We start from the raw sequence: 21018 nt of genomic DNA on the forward strand, positions 1-21018 counted from the left end.
CGACGCTGTGCGCGATCGTGGAGCAGGAATGCCCTGTATTGAGACATCAGGGGAGAGGAAATACTCTTTCCTCTCCCCCGATGCCTCAATACACTCTGAAAGGCCCCCGCCGCCCCACCGGAGCAAACAAGACTCACCTTGCCTCGGTGGACGCCTGGAAGCAAATGGCTTCCAGGCGTCCGAGCACTTCCTGATGACGCCGGCGTGCGCTGTGCGCACTGACGTCACCAGGAAGCGTGGGGGGGCTCGGGGGTGGCAGCGGAAACTCTTCCGCTGCCATCCCCGTCTGTGGGGGCACGATCGATGCCGCAGGGGGGGGAGCGCCAGCGCTTCCCCCAGGGGCTGTCCTCATGACGGAGCGGTTCCGTCATGAGCACAGCCCAACTGATGCTCATGACGGAACCGCTCCGTCATGAGCATCCAAGGGGTTAAAGATATGTATTGTATAGTTATACATATGTGAAAAATTTAGACATATTTACATGTTATTTTCTTTCAATATTGTGTCCCGTCAATAATCGAGGTGCACACCATTTTCTCCATTTCACTGTTGTGGCTCCAAGAAGCACCTTAACTACCTTCAGCTGTGCATTGTGACCTCCCTAAGAGGAACAAAGCGGTCACATACTTCCTAAAACTTTCCTATATAATTGAACCCATCACTGAAGTTGGTGACTGTGTTTTGAACAGATTACTAAGTAGGGCATTTGCCGTTTTTTTTGAGTGAACTTCTCTTTGTTGTGTGGTCATGTATGGAATGGTAACATACATACAGTGTCAGCATGCTGAACCCATCTGTTCTTGTAATTTAATAATTATAACATTTTGTTTTGGTTGTTTGTTTTCTTTGCTTTTTTCAAAGAAAGGTAGGTAGGTTATATTTTGCTATGCCTGCTTCCTGATATCTGTGTGGTTATGGAAGGCGATGCCATGTGAGATTCTTTGTATGGCTTTTGGGCAGAAGGACTTCATCTGAGCGTCTACTACCATCATTCTGGTGTTGCCCATTGATCTATTACTTAAATGCATCTCTGTGTGTTAAGTAAACATTTGACAGTTGTAAATGCTTGTCTGTAATAGGCCACTTAGGTTAAAATTAATTTCCCTTTTGCATTTTAACAGACCAGGCTATTTTGTGTGTATAAAATAGAGACTCCTCAGTGTTTTGCAATTGTTGTGATGGTCAGTATAGGAGATTGCTGGTAAATAATCACACTGATCTGCATTTGAATGTAACATTTATAAGACTGTTGATGCTTTTGTCCTGTATGGTTTTTTTCATGTTTTTTTTCATCTTTAGGCAACTGGTGGAGGATATGAAAGTGATGATGCTTATCCCAATGCTGAACTTTGTTTTTTGGACATACACAATATTCATGTTATGAGGGAATCATTAAAAAAGCTTAAAGATATTGTGTATCCTAATGTGGAAGAGTCCCATTGGTTATCCAGCCTGGAATCAACTCATTGGTTGGAACATATCAAGGTGGGTAGAAGAGCCGGTTTTAGGAAGACTGTATGAATGTTTTTAAAGCATGTGTCGCTTCTGTTTTTTCATTCTACATATTGTATCATGTATGGCATCCTATATTATTACTGCATAGGGTTGATACAACCAGTGTCTTTTACAGCTATTCCAATATTAAGACTATTTTGTTTTTCAATAGAAAGTTCGATCATTCTGTAAATTTTTATTCATCTGTCCCTGCACACTGTAGTGACTGAGGCATCAATACAGATGAAAACAACTCATAATTCCAGACCAGAATTGCTATGAATTATAATCATAACTTACCTTCAGAACTTGAATACACACACAAAATTGTTCTTTTGAGCATGGACATCCTGGTACCTAGCAGCAAGCGATTTCATCACTTGCTGTAAATGAGAGGCAAGAAGAATGAATTGGTGGTGCTGAGTCTGTCTACGATAGGTAAATGTTTTCTTATTGATTGAAGAGCAAGGGTATTCTGAAATTAAGTTTGTGTCATCTAAAACTTTATTGGGTATATCTCGCCCATGCTACTGCATCATGCTATAGTAAGTTCTAGAAGCAGTGGGGCTAGGCACAATGAAGATGTATGTAGGAAATCGTCAAAACACACAGCCAATATTATGTGAAAAAAGCACAGTTAAAGTAATAGGTAGGTTTGGTAATTGCATCTTAAAGCATGTTTAAGAAAAGCTTACACATGCACTGGACAAAACAGCTGAGTATGAAAGAAGCACTCTGCTGCACTCAACATGCCATCGATATTCAGATTTCAACTGCACATTGTGTGGAGGGGAGTTCTTCAGCCCTCTAATCCATCTTCTCTTCAAATGGTGATATTTTCCTCACTTTCCTGGAATGTCCTGGTCTTTCTTGGCACACTCTGAATTTAATTGGTCCAGTAGAAATCGAACTTCTTGCCCAAATGGCTTATTCTCCTATGAAAGCTCTCTCTGGAGTCTGCAAGTCCTGGGTGAGGAGATGCTTTACCTTACTTGGATGATACCCAGACGATTTTAGTATGTTGCCTGTAGCTCAGCACAAGGCAAACGACTTCAATCCCTGTAGGAAATTATCTGTCAAGAAGTTAAATGGCAGAGAGGGACTACTCTTGAGGTGACTGCAGAAGAAGACTTCTATTGATGATCCATGTCCACGAGAGGAGTCCTCTCATTCTGAAATATCTTAAAGGGTGCTAACATGTTGCTGCTATCAAGGTAAGGCCACTAGGGGATTGGCGTCCACTACACTATTGCCATCTAGATCTGGGAGACCTCTGCGCAAGGCCTTAATACTGGCCACACTTTGCAGAGGTATTTATATGATTTCCAGTGTCCACCAAAAAAGATGGTGCATAAACATCTTTGCCTACTGCAGTCTGAATTCTTTATCATGCTGAAGAAAGGGCTCTAGAGTCCATCCCTAAATCTCAAGGTAACAAGAAATGTAACTCCTGTGTTCGAGGCATATGAGCTGTAGATCACACACACTGTATAGATCGCCATCTGGTGTTGGGCCCGGATGTTTGCACTTTGTTGTTGTCCTGGAAAGTCTTTGGAAGTCACAGGATAGGTGCCTCCTCCTTTGGACAATAGTGCGCATGGGCATCGACTCCATCGTCAGATTGTTTTTTTCCGCCATCGGGCTCTGATGTGTTCATCGCGCTCCAGTTCTGTGTCGTTACCGATCATCTTTTCGACGCGAAATCCTCACCCATACTTCGGTATTGTTTCGATCATGTTCCCCTTCGACGCGCATCTCTCCAGACCTTCAAATCTTCGATTCCGGTAGTCGACGCAGGCCTTCGGGCCTACCTGCGCCATTGGGCCTTCGGCTCATGGAAAGGACTCCCTTCAAAAAGTGTCCTAAATGTGGGTCCAAGTTTCCACACGCAGATCTTCATGAGGTGTGTAACCTCTGCCTTTCACCCGAGCACGAGGCCAAAGATTGTCCAGCTTGTGCCTCTTTACGCTCCAAGAAGACTATCTGGGACTGTCGAGCTCGAACAACAATGGCTCGATCATCGACATCCATTCCAGATGACATCTTCCAGGAAGGCATCAACGTACTGGAGGAGCAGATCCAACACGGCGTCGTCGGCTCCTCCGAAGCCGACGACTCCGGCGTCGAAGACATCACTCTGGGGCAGCGGGTCGTAACTACTGACGTCGACCCCTCCCCACCCCCCCTTTCGGGCTCAGCAAAGAAGCCAATACAAAAACCTTCAGGCCACACTGGATCGAGCCAACCTGCCGTCGGTGCCGAAACTCCATCCCCGGCACAGAAAAAGAAACCGATGCCTTCCTCCGCGCTGACGCCTACCTCCGCATCGACGTCTTCGGTGCCAAAATCCACTGGCACGGACGCCCCAGCTCCGAAAAAATCTTCAGGACCAAGTAAACAACTGGCTCCAAAAACATTGTGTTCTCAGCCTTCGGAGCACAGGCCTACGGATCCGAAAAGACCACCGGAACCGAATAAATAATTGGTATCAAAACCACTTTCGTAATTGAAGAAAATTCCCGATTCCAGGCCTAAGGAGCACAAAACAACTCCAAAACCCCTGACGCACACAATCGGTCCCCAAAAAGTCGGCACCAATAGAACACACGTCAGTGGAGGAGCTTTTTCGACCGGATCCGACCCAAAACACTTCAAAGACCCTAAAACAGGTCAACTCCTACTTAGCCCTTCAAAGAAACGGATAATGGACAAATCTGTACCAGCTCCACTTTCTTTGAAAAAGGGAGGCATTGCTACTTCTCCCTTAAGGATTCCTTCTCCCCCTCCCCCCACTCTCCTATCCCATATTCAGCTCCCTCACCATCTTCTCCACCTCCATGATGATGGTGACACCTCTGACGATATGGGGGATGATCACCCTTTAGGGAACCCAGTCCTCCTGATGCCCCAAAAGATCCATGGGAGGATTATGACACACCAGATGTCCCAGACACACCTCAGGACGACATCTCTCCATCTAGGCCATCCCCTCCTGAGGACACTATAGGGTCCACTCAACTCATACACAGAGCACCAGAATATCACGGGGTAAACCTACATACAGACCCTATAGAGGAAGAGTTACTCATGGACACTTCCGAACCATCCCAAAGATTCAGTGCCATTCTCCCCATGTTAAAAGGGGTACTCAAACACGCTCCTGAAGTGTTTAAGAATCCTGTAAGGGCCAGAGTCATTAACCCCAGGGTAGAAAAAATTTACAAAGCTGCCCCATCTGACCCTGTTTATATTAAAGGGCAAATACCCTTTGATTCCTTAGTGGTCTCAAACACCAGGAAATGGGCAATTCGCAAACCACAGGAGATGCCCCACCTCCTGATAAAGAATCAAAACTGCTGGACGCGTTTGGTAAAAGAACAGCGTCCCAAGCAGCTAACATGTGGAGGATTGCCAACACACAGGCTTTGCTCGCAAGATATGATGGGGCACACTACGACGAGCTAGAGACCCTACTACAACACCTTCCAGATCAATACAATACACAAGCTAAGGATCTCATCCTGGAAGGCAAGGTCATAACAAATACCTCCATTTGTTGTGCTCTCGATGCTGCAGACCCAGAATCCCGGGCTATTCACACCAGCGTCCTTTTACGCAGACATGCATGGCTACGCATTTCTGGCTTCAAGCCGGAGGTCCAAACCACTATATTAAACCATCCATTTGATCAAGAACACCTATTTGGCCCCAATGTAGATTCATCTTTAGAAAAGATGAAAAAGGACACCGACACTGCCAAATAAATGGGAGCCTTGCAATCGCAAGCTCCCAGAAGTTCTTTTCGTCGCTCCTCTTACAGAGGCGTCTCTAGAGGTTTTTCCACCGAAAACCCCTCCACTTTGTACAAAAGTCCAACACAGACCTCATCTAACAGAGGCTATTACAGAGGAGGCTACAGGGGTAATAACAATAAGGGTAGAGGCAAAACTACCAACACTCGTACCGCCTCCACCCCTAAACAATGACTTCCCTCCACTCCCCCCGGACCACTCTACTCCTGTCGGGGGTAGATTGCTACAGTTCTTACCTGTCTGGAACAAAAATAGCACAGACAGGTGGGTGAGACAAATCATCCAATCCGGTTATTGCCTGGAGCTCACTTCAACTCCCCCACACATTCCACCCAGACAGCATCCAATGTCGGCAGAACACTTAACGCTTCTAAAACAGGAGCTACTTTCCCTCCTACAAAAACATGCCGTAGAACCAGTTCCCCTTCATCACCAAAACACAGGGGTTTACTCCCTGTATTTCCTCATCCCAAAGAAGGATGGAACCCTGAGACCCATCTTGGACCTCAGACCATTAAACCTCTACATACAATCAGTCCATTTCCATATGGTCACTATTCAGCAGGTCCTCCCGTTACTCAAACAGGGTGACTTCCTTGCCACATTAGATCTCAAGGACGCCTACTTTCCCATTCACCCTGCTCACAGGAAATCCCTTCGGTTTGTGGTAGACGGCCAGCATTACCAGTTCAAGGTCCTCCCGTTCGGAGTCACCACAGCACCCAGGGTCTTCACAAAATTTCTGGCAGTTGTGGCAGCCCACTTAAGAAGACAACAGATTCACGTCTTCCCATATTTGGACGACTGGCTCATAAAAGCCAAGTCACATATCCAGTGTGTAAATCACACACACGCCACAATACAACTACTTCACGACTTGGGGTTTACCGTAAACCTCGCAAAGTCTCACCTCCAACCATCCCACATCCAACAATATCTGGGTGCCACAATAGACACCTCAAAAAGCCTTGCTTATCCCAGTCCAGCCAGGATAGCAAGCATGCAAGCTCTTATAGCAAGATTCCAAACGCAACACTCCCTTCCAGCTCGAGTGTTCATGCAACTAATTGGGCTGATGGCCTTTTGCATATTCATAGTACCTCATGCAAGACTCCAGATGTGCCCTTTACAAGAATGCTTAGCACGTCAGTGGAACCAAGCTCAAGGTCAGCTGACAGATCGGGTGTTGGTGGACAGCCACACACATCGCTCTCTGCAGTGGTGGAACACCCAAAACCATTCCAAAGGGCAACCGTTCATAGAGCCAGTTCCACAGACTGTGCTAACAGCAGACTCATCGCTCACCGGCTGGGGAGCTCATCTACTTCATCACACCATACAGGGGACATGGACACCTCAGCAAAAGCTACTCCACATCAACCACTTGGAGTTGCTAGCAATTTTTCTAGCACTAAAATCATTTCCGAAACACGTAGTAGGCAAAGCTGTCTTAGTCCGCACCGACAATATGACAGCAATGTACTATTTACAAAAACAGGGGGACACACTCTCTCCAGCTCTCTCAATTAGCACAGACCATGTGGAGATGGGCCATTCCTCAGAACGTTTTCCTGTTAGCCCAACATCTCCCAGGAATTCAAAATCACATGGCAAATCTGTTAAGTCGACAGACACAACAGATTCACGAATGGGAACTTCATCCACAGGTTCTCCAACCGTTTTTCCAAATGTGGGGGCAGCCAGAGATAGATCTCTTCGCCACACATTACAACCCAAAATGCCCGAGCTTCGCCGCCAGATATCCACATTGTCCAAAGGCAATGCAATATGGATGAATTGGTCAGGCAGATTTGCATACGCTTTTCCACCTCTCCCACTCATTCCATTAGTGGTGCGCAAGCTGAAATAAGTCGCTCACACTGATCCTAGTTGCTCCAACATGGGCCAGACCACCCTGGTACACAACATTGCTGGAACTATCAGTAGTCCCGCACCAAAAACTACGCCTCTCCCCACAGCTCTTATCACAGAACCATGGAGAGATCAGACACCCAGATCCAGCACAGCTCAACCTAGCGATCTGGCTCCTGAAGTCCTAGAGTTTGTTTTTCTCAATCTTCCCCCTGATTGCATGAACGTTATCAAGGAGGCTTGGCGCACCACCACTAGATCCTGCTAGGCAGCCAAGGGGAAATGACTTGTCATATACAGTAACAATAACAACATCAACCTTCCTAGATGACTCCACCCAGCACATTATATGTTATCTACTGCATCTTCAGAGATGTAATCTGGCATACACATCAATTAGATTACATTGCGCTACAATTGCAGTTTACCTACAAAATAGACAGCACCTATCACTGTTCAGGGTGCCCGCCATTAAGGCATTCATGGAAGACCTCAAAAGAATAATTCCTCCCAGGGTACCTCCTTCCCCAGTGTGGAATCTAAACGTCATCCTCATACGATTGATGGGTCCTCCTTTCGAACCTCTGCAAAAATGCGAACTACAATTCCTCACATGGAAAGTCGCTTTCCTTGTGGCCATTACATCTTAGAGTCAGTGAGCTACAGGCACTAATCATTCAAGAACCATTTTTACAACTCCATCATAACAAAGTGGTTCTCAGAACAAATTCCTTCCTAAAGTTATTTCTCCCTTCCATCTGAACCAATCTGTTGAGTTGCCAGTGTTCTTCTCGCAACCACAAACAGCTGAAAGAGCTCTTCATACACTGGGCGTAAAGAGAGCACTCCTCTACTATATAGACCGACTAAAACCCTTTCGTAAAAAAAACAACTTTTTGTATCCTTCTCACCACCACATAAGGACAATCCCATATCAAAATCTGGCATTGCAAGGAGGATTGTCAAATGTATACAAATTTGCTATCACAAAGCAAAACTAACACTACCAACTCTACCCGAAAGATAGGTGCTTCAATGGCAATTTTAGGGAACATTCCCCTAGATGACATCTGCAAAGCAGCTACATGGTCTACACCGCACACTTTCAAAAAACACTATTGTGTAGATGTGCAGGCAAAACAACAAGCTAGTGTGGGCCAATCTGTACTCAAAACACTATCTCAGACTACTGCAACAGATACTGGTGGTCGCCGCTAAGGAGGAGTACTGCTATGCAATCTATGCAGTGTGTGATCTACAGCTCATATGCCTCGAACGGAAAATGCTACTTACCAGTATGCATCTGTTCTTGGCATGTAGAGCTGTAGATCCACACACGCCCACCCACCTCACTGGCTACCTTTATCTTTTCCAGTGTTATCTTAATTAGATACAACATACATGGGCATCTATTCTTGCAGCGTGAATCTTTCTGGATTCACTATGCTGTGCATTATTCCGCGATCTGGTGGTTGGGTCCGGATTCGTAGTCTGTTTTTTTTTTTTTTTTTTTTTGTGTATCCCAGGTGGGCATCGACGTCCCACCATTTGGTGTACCTCTCGTGACGTCAGCGTGCTTCCTGCGGAAGTCCCACCTTTGGGGCGCCATCTTCAGATTCTTTTTTCCGCTGTTGGGTCTGGATCGTCAACGTGAAGCTCCAGAGTTTGAACGAAGAAAGAAGAAGAGCACGAGTTTCAACGAAGGGAAGTTAAGCGAAGACTACAGAGCGGAAGAACATAGAGCCGGGATGATGAAGAAGGAAGTGCACATCGAAATCTTCGACGTCCAACGGAGAATGCGCACTCAGGGACTCTGAGCACAGGAATGGACAAAACACCGTTTAAATTCTGCCGTAACTGCCACCACAAATACGCGCAGAAGGACCAACATCCGGTCTGCAACCATTGCCTGCCTATCGACCACGAAAGCAAGGACTGCAACGCCTGCTCCGCCTTCACGCCGAAGACCCTACGGGTGAGAGAGAGGCAGAGAAGAGCCAACTTCAACATGGAAGGCAAGGGTAAGGCCCCGTCTCTGTACGACCTGGGCCTCTCCACCGACGATGACGACAACCTCGCCGAGGGACCTGATGACTTCACGGTCGCAGAGACCGATAAGAAAACGTCTGACAAGGTAGGAGAGACGTCGAACACAAAAACCCCGAAAGGGCCCCGAAAACCAGACACTGACTCGAAAAAACCAGAGTCAAAGTCCTGAAAAGGAACACCGGCGACGACCGCGAGTGGATCCAAGGATGAAAGGCCCAGCGGATCCTTCGAGAAGGACTCCCAGGTGCCGAAGGCCGACGAAAAACAAGGTTCGTCGAAACAGGCCCACGAGGTGAGGCGTTCGACTTCGAAAGTCAAGGCCGCGTCGACGCAAGCTCCGTCAAAAAGACCAGCGCTCGACACCGATCATGCCTCCGAAATGGAGAAGAAAAAGAGAAGGCTCGAGGCGGAGATGGAGAGCATCCTTCAGAGGAAGAAGGAGTTCGATGAAAAGCTGAAGAGATTCACAATCCCGGCGAAACAGGCAACTGTTCTCGTCGAAGTCGAGGAGCAGGAAGAGTTCGACGCCGAAGAGCTGTCGAAAGCTCCCGAAGAAGGGGAAGAAGATCTCTAATATGAGGAAGAAGAGGAGGAGCAGTCGATCTACGGCTCGGCACCGTCGACGACGCAAGAGCTGGAATGGCAGGACCTCGACGCCGAAAACCCAGAAGAGACATATCCTTCGAGGCCTTCGCCGCCAGATGAAATTGGGGCGTACAACATGGTCGTCAAAAGCGCAGCTGCAGCTTTTGGCGTGAAACTAGAGGAAGAGAAACCGAAGGCAGATTTTCTACTCGAAACACTGCTACCCATCCAAACTAGGAGCCAGTTCCTCCCCATGCTCCAAAGTGTGATGAACCAAGGGAAAGAGGCGTTCAAGGACCCAGCAACATGCCGATCCATCACGCCCAGAACAGAAAAGAAATACAAACACAAGCTCCATTGAGCGCTATTTCGAACTCAACATTGGGTCGACGAGCTCCGCGGTTACCCTGTGGGAGGCTTTCAAGGCGGTGCTGCGGGGGGAGGCCATTTCGGCCATTGCCGGCGGCCGTAAAGAACGAGAGGCGCAGGTCGCCTTGGTCGAGACGGACCTACGAGCATTGGAAGAGGCAGCATGTGAGGAGGCGGAGCCAGGTGTGCACCATCGGCTGCGACTCAAAACCGCAGAGTATAAGGAGCTGGTCACGCTCGCTGCCCAGACTGCCATTCAGCACAAGGTGGGCAGGCTATATGACCAGGGAGATAAGGCAGGCAAACTTATCGCATGGCTGGACAAAAAGCAGCGGGCCACGACGGTGGTGCCGGAGGTCAAGACAGTGTCGGGCGCTACGGTCACGGAGCCTAAAGGGATTGTCGGGGAATTTGCAAAGCACTTCCGGCGGGTTTACAGCAGGGGGTCACACCGGCCAGAGGAGGATTCAGACGCTTTGTTGGCGGATATTCGCATGCCCTGTCTGTCGGAGGCCGACCGGGATGCCCTGGAGGCCCCCCTCGCCGCGACCGAATTGGAGCGTGCGATTGTGGACCTCAGCCCGGGGAAAGCGCTAGGCCCCAATGGTTTGCCTATCGAGCTTTACAAGTTAAAGCCGGACGTCCTTAGCGTGCATCTCCTCCGAATGTTCGAGGAGAGCGCAGCGGTGGGGATACTGCCGCGCGACCAGTGCCTGGCTACTATAGTGGCCATTCCAAAAGAAGGGAAGCCAAGAGATGCCTGCTCCTCGTACAGGCCAATCTCTCTGCTGAACGCGGAGCCAAAAATACTGGCTAAGACTCTTGCAAACAGGCTCCACTCGGTCTTACCCAAGCTGGTCCACCCGGACCAATGCGGCTTCATGCCCCACCGTAACACGGCGCTTAACATCCGCCGCCTGTACGGTGTATTGGGAAGGTGCCACACGATTCGGGAAGACGCGGTGGTGGTGTCGCTGGAAGCCACCATGGCATTCGACACACTCGAATGGCCATACATGATGGCAGTACTCCGAAAAATGGGATTTGGTCCGTGTTTCATTGCTTGGGTCCGCCTCCTATATTCGGAGCCACTGGCCCAGGTGGTAATTAACGGTAGGGTGCCTGAGGTGTTTGGCCTGGAAAGGGGCACCAGACAGGGATGCCCGCTCTCCCCCACCTCCTTTTCGCGCTTTCTCTTGAGCCGCTGGCGTCCTGGATCCGGCAGGCCAGCTGCCTAACGGGGCTGCGGTGGGCGGAGGGATGGGAAGTCAAAATTTCGCTATATGCAGACGATATCCTTCTTTACCTCTCACACCCACGGAGATCTATTCTGGCGGCAATAGATATCTTTGTCAGTTTTGGGAAGAACTCCGGATTCCGCATCAACTGGGCTAAATCAGTCCTCTATGTTCTCCATGGTGACCCCCCCAGGCTTCCCGACAGCTGCCCGCTTGTCGTGGCGGAGGAGGGATTTAGATACCTCAGAGTGTTTATCACGCTGGATAAGACTCTCCGGTTTGAAAAGAACCTCATGCCACCGCTCCAACGGTCCCAGCGTGATTCAACCTCGTGGCAGCAGCTGCCGTTGTCGCTGCTGGGTCGTGCGGCCCTCTTTAAAATGATGGCACTTCCTAGATTTCTGTACGCTCTCCAAAACCACCCGGACCTGGTGCCTGCCTGGTACTTTGCGGCGGTGGAGGCGGCGCAGCGGACCCTCCTGTGGTCGGGTGCTCCCAGAACAGCGTTACGAAAACTCACGTTGGGGTGGTATGACGGGGGAATAGCCCTCCCGGATATTCGCATGTACTATTGGGCCGCTCACCTATCGGCGATAAATCAGGGGACGTATTGCGACGGGAATGACCCGGGGTACGCGATGGATAGATGGCTGCTCCCGGGGGGGGATTTTCGAGGTTGCGCTGTACTCCAGACCGGGCAGGCTTCACCTCGCGGGGCCGACTAAGCATTCGGTTCAAATATGGCACGCCGCGCACCGGGCACTGGGATGGTTTGACACGCTGACCCTAGCCACTCCCCTGTGGGCATCGGAGAAGTTGGGCAGCCTGCGTCACACAAAGGGGTTCCGTAGCTGGGATCTTATTGGGATCTCCCGGGTGGGGGACCTTTGGGGGCCGGAGGGGGTCAGATCCTGTGCCTCTCTCCAGGGCACTTACGACCTGGCGCGTACGGAATATTTTAGATATCTGCAGGTCTGTCACTCCCTCCAAGCTAATATCCCCTCGGGAACTAGGCCCCCGCAGGCCTCCCCGCTTGAGGACAGGCTGCTGGACGGCCACATGCCAGAGCATGCCATTTCGCTCACGTACAAGAAATTGGTCAACAACCCCCCTGATCCTCACGACTCCCTGAAAGAGAAGTGGGTGGCGGATGGACTTGAGATTGATGACGAGGAGTGGACCACCGCTCTGGCGTCGCCTAGGGAAGTAGCGATATCGGCTAGACTCCGTCTCGTGCAGCTTAAAATATTGCACAGGGAATATGTCTCCTGCACCAGGCTACAGGCGATGGGGAGGGGAGGGACTGTGTCGGCGGGGGTGCGGAGAGAGGGGCTCCTTCTTCCATATATTGTGGGAATGCCCAGGGGTGCAACGGTACTGGAGGCGAGTGGTGTCCTGCATGGGTGAGGTATGGGAGACTACTATTCGCACTGAGGCTAAGAGGTGCTTGCTTAACATTTGGGAGCCTACGGACTTGCCCCAACGAGGGAGACTCTGGGTCACGCTTGGGCAAATGGTCGCAAAAAGAAACATAGCCCGTCTGTGGGGGGCATCGACTCTGCCTAAACTGGTGGACTGGCAAACCGATATGGACTGGTGTATGCTACAGGAGAAGGCGGTATATACGGCGTGAGGGTGCCCACGAAAGTGGGGGGAGGTGTGGTCACTCTGGAACACCTACCGAGGGGACATAGTTGAGCCTCCGCAGGCCCGGCTGTCTGGCCTGGAGATTCCGGTCTAATCAAGGCTGACGTCTGACCTCAAGAATATCAGTTTAGTCTTCCTGCTGTCTCTGTAAGTTGCCGGTGCTGTGACACCCCAGATGTTTGGACTGTTTAGACCAGTCTTCTGTGACCTGATTATGTTATGTTTTTCAAAACAATAAAAAAAGATTTTACAAAAAAAAAAGAAATACAAACACTCCTCACAGGACCCGCCATATATCAAGGGATCTGTCACTACTTACTCCATTATTGCATCCACCGCCAGAAAAAGGGCCAATGTCCCGGCGACCTCGGGGCCACCTCCTGACAAGGAGAGCAGAAGGATGGACCTCACTGGAAGGAAAATAGAGAGGAATGCCGCAATGCACTGGCGCATGGCTAACTCAAATGCGCTACTGAACAGGCACCAGTACCAACATTGGGACGAGATGGGGGACCTAATCAAACATCTACCCGAACAATACCAACAGAGGGCTTCCCATCTAGTGGAAGAGGGGAAGAATATAGCTAACTCGTGCCTTAAGACGGCATAAGACGGGGCAGAGACTTCAAGCAGACTGATAGCGATAGGAATCACTGAAAGGAGGCAGGCCTGGCTCAGAATTTCAGGATTCAAACAAGAGGTCCAGAATAATATACTGAATACCCCTTTCAACGGAGAGACGCTGTTCGGGGCACCGGTGGAAGAGAAGCTCACCCAACTCAAGAAAGAGAATGAGACGGCAAGGTCCATGGGGGCCCTGCAATTCAGGGGGATGCGAAGAGGTACCCCTTTCGGAAGGGGAGGTAACCAGCCGGGAACGTCTCACCAAAGTTTCCAGCAAGGCGAGAGCCACGGCCAACAGGGGCAGCAGAAACAAAACTGGCAGTACCAGCCTAGAGGCCAGTCCTTTCGCGGTAGGGGGAACGGACGAGGACAAAGAAGAAGAGGGGGAGACCAACCCACCTCAAAGTGACTTTGCACGAAGAAGATGGCTCACCCACAATATACCTCCGAGGGTGGAGCACAAAAGGAACAAAATGGAGGGGGTACACAAACCAAATGCCCACGAGCATGCAACACCAGTAGGCGGAAGACTGAGGCTTTTCCTCCGGGAATGGCAAAAAATTACTACAGACAAATGGATACTCAACATCATTCAGTACGGATACTGCATAGAGTTGGAAAGGAGCCCTCCAAACAGAAAACCAAAAAGAAGGGAACACTCGAGACAGGAGCTAGCACAACTCGCAGAGGAGGCACTACAGCTGCTCCAAAAGGAGGCCCTAGAACTAGTACCTTTCAAGGAGAGGAACAAGGGAGTGTACTCAAACTACTTCCTGGTACCAAAGGTGGACGAAACACAAAGACCCATCCTGGATCTACGGTTCCTAAACAAGTACGTAAGGACGCAAAAATTCAAAATGAAGTCCCTACAAGAACTACTCCCACAGATGGGAGACGGGGACTTCATGTCCACAGTGGATCTCAAGAACGCCTACCTGCACATCCCAATGAACAGGCAGCACAAAAAACTGTTAAGGTTCACAATCAACAAGGATCACTACCAATTCACAACCCTGGCATTCGGGCTGAAGTCCGCCCCAAGGTTCTTCACAAAATGCCTTGCAGCGGTAGCAGCGTACCTGCGGAGGGAAGGGATTCATGTGTACCCTTACCTCGACGACTGGCTAATAAAAGCAAGTTCGCGCGAAAAATGCGAGGAACACGCACAGCGGGTCACAAGGACACTAATGAACCTGGGGTTCTCAATACACTGGGGGAAATCATCAATGAACCCAGAGCAGGTGAAGATATTCCTGGGGGCACAGATCAACACCAGAGACCGATTGGTGATGCCCAGCGAGAAGAGCACAATAGCCCCACTGAAGGAGACGTGCCTCTACCAGAAGGGGCAAGCTCTGACAGTGAGAACAGCGAGCAAGATCATGGGGATGATGGCGTCATGCATCCACCTAGTCCCCAATGTACGGCTTTACATGAGACCGTTCCAGGAATGGCTGCAACAACAATGGTCACAAGCAAATGTAAGTTGGGAGAATCTAGTGGTTGTTACGCACGCAGTGCAAGAGGAGATAGCATGGTGGAACAGGGAGAACATAACTATAGGAAAGCCCTTGACACCACCAAGCCCAACTGTGACCATTACCACAGACGCATCCCAGATAGGATGGGGAGCGCACATGAACAAGCTCAGAGTGAGGGGTCTGTGGACTCCAGCAGATGCGGTCAGACACATCAACTACCTGGAATTAAAGACCGTACTGCTAGCCCTGAAGGGCTTCCAGAGGCAGCTATACAACCAAAAAGTGTTGATACAGACGGACAATACTACCACAATGTTCTACATCAACAAGCAGGGAGGAACACCATCGTTTCCCCTTTCCACTCTGGCACAAGAGATTTGGAGATGGGCCATCCCACTCAAAATAGACCTGCTGGCGATACACCTACCAGGGAAGGACAATGTGGAAGCCGACTGGCTCAGCAGGCAGACCTCGGCATCCCACGAGTGGGAGCTCAATGGACAGGAAACGCAAAGGCTATTCAAAAGGTGAGGTACACCGACAATAGACCTGTTTGCAACACGCCTGAATGCAAAATGCCGAAACTTCGCATCCAGACAACCAGAAAAACAATCCCAGGGGAATGCCTTATGGATAAGTTGGTCAAGGACATTTGCATACGCTTTTCCACCAATACCACTGATACACAGGGTACTCAACAAGTGCAAGACCAGCAACATGACAATGATCCTGGTGGCACCACAGTGGGCAAGACAGACATGGTACTCACAAATAGTGGAGATGGCACAGGGACTTCCACACAAATTCGCAAAAAGAAAGGACTTGCTCTCCATGCAGAACGGAGAGGTTCTACACCCAGAGCCAGAGAGCCTCGGACTGGCAGCTTGGCTCCTGAAGACATAGAGTTCGCACACCTTAAACTACCTCCAAGCACTATGCGAGTGCTGCGGGAGGCAAGGAGACCAACAACACGAAAATTTTATGGGGACAAGTGGAAAAGGTTCACAATGTGGTGCAGCAAAAATAAACTGCAAAATAAATTGACAAAGGAATCAACGGTGCTTAGATACCTCACACACCTTCTAAAGGCGAAACTATGCTCCTCCTCGCTGAGGGTCCACCTAGTGGCGATCGTAGCTTACACACGAGGTGAGGCAGGAGGAAGCTTCTTTACGTCACGGGTAGTAAAGAGACTCCTGGAAGGGGCAAAAAGAATAGCGCCACCAAAGAGGATGCCGCCTCCGCAATGGAACCTCAACATAGTCCTGACGGAACTTATGAAGGCGCCCTTTGAGCCCATTCACAAGGCCTCCCTTCAAATGCTAACAATGAAGACAGCCTTTCTGGTGGCAATAACCTCACTGCGCAGAGTAAGCAAGCTGCAAGCACTAACGCTACAAGAGCCCTACATCCAGATACACAAGGACAGAGTCATAATGAGAACGGACCCACACTTCATGCCAAAGGTGGTGTCAGCATTCCATATAAATCAAACAATTCAAATACTAAGTTTCTTTCAGAACCCAGCAACAAGCGCTGAGAGGGCACTGCACACTCTAGACGCTAGAAGGGCGGTGATGCACTACATCGAGAGGACCAAAGAACACAGGAAAACCAAGCAGTTTTTTTGGGTCCTTCGCAACGAGCTTCCTGAGTAGACCAGTGACAAAAATCACCATTGCACGATGGATTGCACTAACAATACAATTCTGCCACAAACAGGCGGGGCAAGAACTATCCGAGGGGCCACAGGCCCACTCCGCAAGGAAGAAGGGAGCCACAATTGCCTTTCTGGCAAATGCACCCATTCAAGACATATGCCTGGCGGCAACATGGGCTTCGGTGCACACGTTCACCAAGCACTACTGCGTGGATATACAGATGAACAAGGAAGCACAAGTAGGACAGAAGGTGCTCCAACATATATTCAACGACCAACGCTCATCTTCCACCCAGCCGCCACAGATATAACAAACCGCTACAAAATGTATGCACAGCATAGTGAATCCAGAAAGATTCACGCTGCAAAACGAATACTTTCTTACCTGTCGGTGTAGTTTTGCAGCTTGAAGATCTTCCTGGATTCACTAGCGAACCCACCCACCTCCGCCAGGAAGATGAGGCAGGAGAAAAAGGGTGGAAGGACAAAGACTGAAATAACAAGATAATACTGAAAGGATATATATATAAGAAAATTACTTAACGCCTAGGGTTAATAAAAATTTTAAAAAAAGAGAGAGGAAGGGAAAAAAGAACCCGAAGATGGCGCCCCAAAGGTGGGACTTCCGCAGGAAGCACGCCGACGTCACGAGAGGTACACCAAATGGTGGGACATCGACGCCCACCTGGGCTACAAAAAAAAAAAAGAGACTACGAATCTGGACCCAACCACCAGATCGCGGAATAATGCACAGCATGGTGAATCCAGAAAGATCTTCAAGCTGCAAAACTACACCGACAGGTAAGAAACTATTCGTTCCCTTTCTTACAAAAACTCCATTTCCCTTCTTGGCGAAAAAACAATCTGACGATGGAGTCGATGCCCATGCGCACTATTGTCCAAAGGAGGAGCCACCTATCCCTTGACTCCAAAGACCTTCCAGGACAACAACAAAGTGCAAACATCCAGGCCCAACACCAGATGGCGATCTATGAACAGTGTGTGAATCTACAGCTCTACATGCCAAGAACAGATGCATACTGGTAAGTAGTATTTTCCTTCCTCTCGGTTAGCAAATAATTTGGAGAATGACATCTATCTCTGCATCTCAGACAGCCGAGCACATTCTGTCAGACGCAGTCCTTTTGGACGTTCATGCTTCATTAGGTGCCTCTGAGACTTTAAGAAGTAAAGTATCTGGTGTCTTCAGATCTTCAAGATGCATACTTCTACTTATGAAACTACCCCATGCCCCACAAATCCCTCTGTCAATGTCATATCAGAGTTCTACGCTTCAGGCTAAACTCTGCTTTGAGGATCTTAATCAAGTGAATGGCCTTGGTTGTGGCCCACCTGCGATAGTAGGGGCTCATGTATTCCCTAACATGGATGACTGGCTGATAAAAGGGGAATCTTATTTGCCGTAAAATCAACCTACATATATATTTTTTTTTCATGATCTGTTTATTAAGTAATATAATGAGAACAGTAGGTCAGTGTACCACACTACATCACAGTCATATAGCAGTAGATGGCAAATGAGCATCAGAACATCAATTCATATCGGACACATTTCCCAACTTTTGCTCCCCTGCCCGGTAACCAGTGTATTAACTATACAACCTACGCATTCTTAAGCCTAATTCTCGAACTGGGTCTTTGTCTGAATGTGGACAAATGTGCTAATACTTCATCTACTCAAAAACAGTTTCTGGGAAAAATTAATTGCCAGGACTTTGCTCTGTATCTTGTAGTCAGAATTAAGGATTGCCATGTGTCACTAGGAGGAGAGATAGTTTAGGAAGGTACTCCGGTTCTAGGAGGGATACCAACAGAACCTTTTGACAGGAGAATGCCCTTTACCAGTCTGCATAGAGTTCAGCTAGTTTAGGTGCAACAAGTCCCAAGTAAGTATGGTAGAAGTCCATTGGCAGCCAGTCTGACCCCAACATCTTACATGCCAGGAGATCCTAAATGGCAGTCTTAATTATTTGGTCTTGTGGGAGAAAGTTGGAGGAGGGTAAGGTCTGGCAGATAGGCTGCAGTGTGGGGGGGGGCTGCGTCATCGAAGAGACACTGTAATAGTCTCAGAAACAGAGTGCGATTTTCTGCTGCGATTGCAATAGGGCAAATGCCTGGTCTGTGAGTTCTGTGACTTGACTTGTATCCCTCAGAATGAGCTCTGGCCTTGCATAAACAAAATCAAAGTTGTGCAACCTCTCCCATGAAGTGGCTTTCGCATCGTGGGCCACGCCGAGAGCGTCTGCAAAAAAATTCATTTGTCGCACTGTGACCCTTGTCTCTACCTTGGCCAGTATGACATCTTTATCAAGCTGTCTGCGGGTAGGTGAGTCTTCACGGATGGTGATCTTGAGAGCGTCCCACCTAATGAAGCGGGAAGAAGCAGATCTTCAGTTGAGTTCCAAATAATCATTGATGATGGCTGCCAGGTATTTCCGAAAGGGGGTGGGGGGCCCTTATGTATTACCCACTGCAAATGCCAGGTAGGAATGGGTGGGATTACACTGTAAAGCTGCCCGTCTCCAGATTGTTGCCAAATATATATCTGCCAAGGTTGTCATTGTGAGTAAATGGTAGGCAGAGTGTTGCTGTAGATAGAATACGGTCAAACAGTACATAGAGGTCAAGTGGGGGTGTAGAAAGAGTAAAGTTGAAGTGCCGGATTATGTTGTATCCATTGTCCCAACCAATCATTTAATTAATTGGTAGTGCTAACCACCGGAGCCTGTGAAAGAGGGGGGTGAGACCTACGTACGATTAGGTGGAAAACAGCATTAAAGTCACTGCTGAGGAACAAGGGAGATGGAGCCGGAGAACGAGTAAACCAGAAAGATGGGATTGCAGACTGGTCAGTATTCGGGCTGTAGTTACTACCCAGGACCAATGGCAAGCCATCCAGGGAAGCCACCACCAACACAAATCTAGCCTCAGGATCGACAATAATGAAGGTCATTGAAACAGGAACTCCGGGACAAATTTATATCCTGGCACCCCTGTCAAACGTTGAGTAGCTTGTGGAGAAACATTAGCCTTGCTAATGTACCTGGAGATTGGGAGCTTCCAGTGGGACCATGTGGGTCTCTTGGAAAAAGGAAAAGTGGGCCCCTCTATGGCAGAGGAAGGAGTGCGTTTTGTAGTGACAGACTGGAGTGTGCATGCCCCTAATATTCCATGAGATTAAGTTGTAGCCAGTAGGATGAGGACCGATTGTGCTGCGACTGGGGCAGGGCGGAGTTTGATGTCAGTGCCATTCAGCATAAGGAATAGATAGCCAAAAGAGTGCCATTATTTCGCAATATTGTCCCAATTGTAGGTAGGCTCAGTGATGTATGGGCTAAGAGGGAAAGGGGGAGGGTGGACCGGATTGAAACCACACCAAAGGCATGCAACCTAAACATTAGCAAGAACTACTGTGGCAACAGCATTGAAATGGAGTGGAGAACTGGTCTGTGCGAAAGGGGTGAGTAAAATCTGCTTCCTGCCTAGTTTGATTAAGTCACTTCGTGTTTACCACAGTACTCCGAATTGACCACGTGCTGTGTAAGGTAGGTGAGGCCGTCGGGAAAAGTAAGTGGACCAAAATCAAAGCCACAGGACGGTAACTTGAAATGAATTCATAGGTGTTCATCAGCTGTCTTTGGGGATCTTGGCCCCTGGCTAGGTACTGTGGCAAAGAGGTTTCGTCCTCATTGGATGGAGAGGAAGCAGTAGAAATAAGGAAGGGATCTCAAAAGGAGGCCGTCACCACCAAAGCTTCTTGCTTACTGTCCAGAGCCTGCACCGGTGAGGGAACTGGCATGGACGTTGAGAACCTGAGCACCCCAAGCCATATCAACGGCTGCCTGGGCCATGGCCCTGCTGCGGGCGATCATTCAAGGTCAATCAACCCTAATCCCAATGCCAGGCTGCCTCCGGGTCAGTGAAGAAGTAGGTCTTTGTCATCTGATGTTTTCAATTTAACTGGGAAAAGAAGCGAGTATTTGACTTGCAATTCTCTGAGTTTGCAATCCTTGCTCTGCCTCATCCCAAAGCAAAGGATCCTGTTCCTCCCAAAAGAAAACTGACTTTTGAGAAAGCCATCAATCCACTGCCGAAGTCTGCACTCAAGAAACCTCAGTGTTATAACAAAGGTACCTCTCCACCTCCTCCTTTGCCTTCCTCTTCA

At 48.9% G+C, this 21018-nt stretch overlaps 1 protein-coding gene across 2 annotated transcripts in view; it reads left to right on the forward strand.

Moving 5' to 3' along the window:
* MTM1 (myotubularin 1) overlaps positions 1 to 21018 on the forward strand; it is a 431918-nt gene that overhangs the window by 248084 nt on the left and 162816 nt on the right. For both annotated transcript variants that reach the window (XM_085608013.1, XM_085608015.1), the window contains exon 10: positions 1301 to 1486. In XM_085608013.1, coding sequence (XP_085464139.1) covers positions 1301 to 1486 — 186 coding nt within the window. The remainder of the gene's footprint in view (positions 1 to 1300; positions 1487 to 21018) is intronic.

This window comes from Triturus cristatus, chromosome 5_2 (assembly GCF_964204655.1).
Source record: "Triturus cristatus chromosome 5_2, aTriCri1.1, whole genome shotgun sequence".
NCBI classification, from domain to species: domain Eukaryota; kingdom Metazoa; phylum Chordata; class Amphibia; order Caudata; family Salamandridae; genus Triturus; species Triturus cristatus.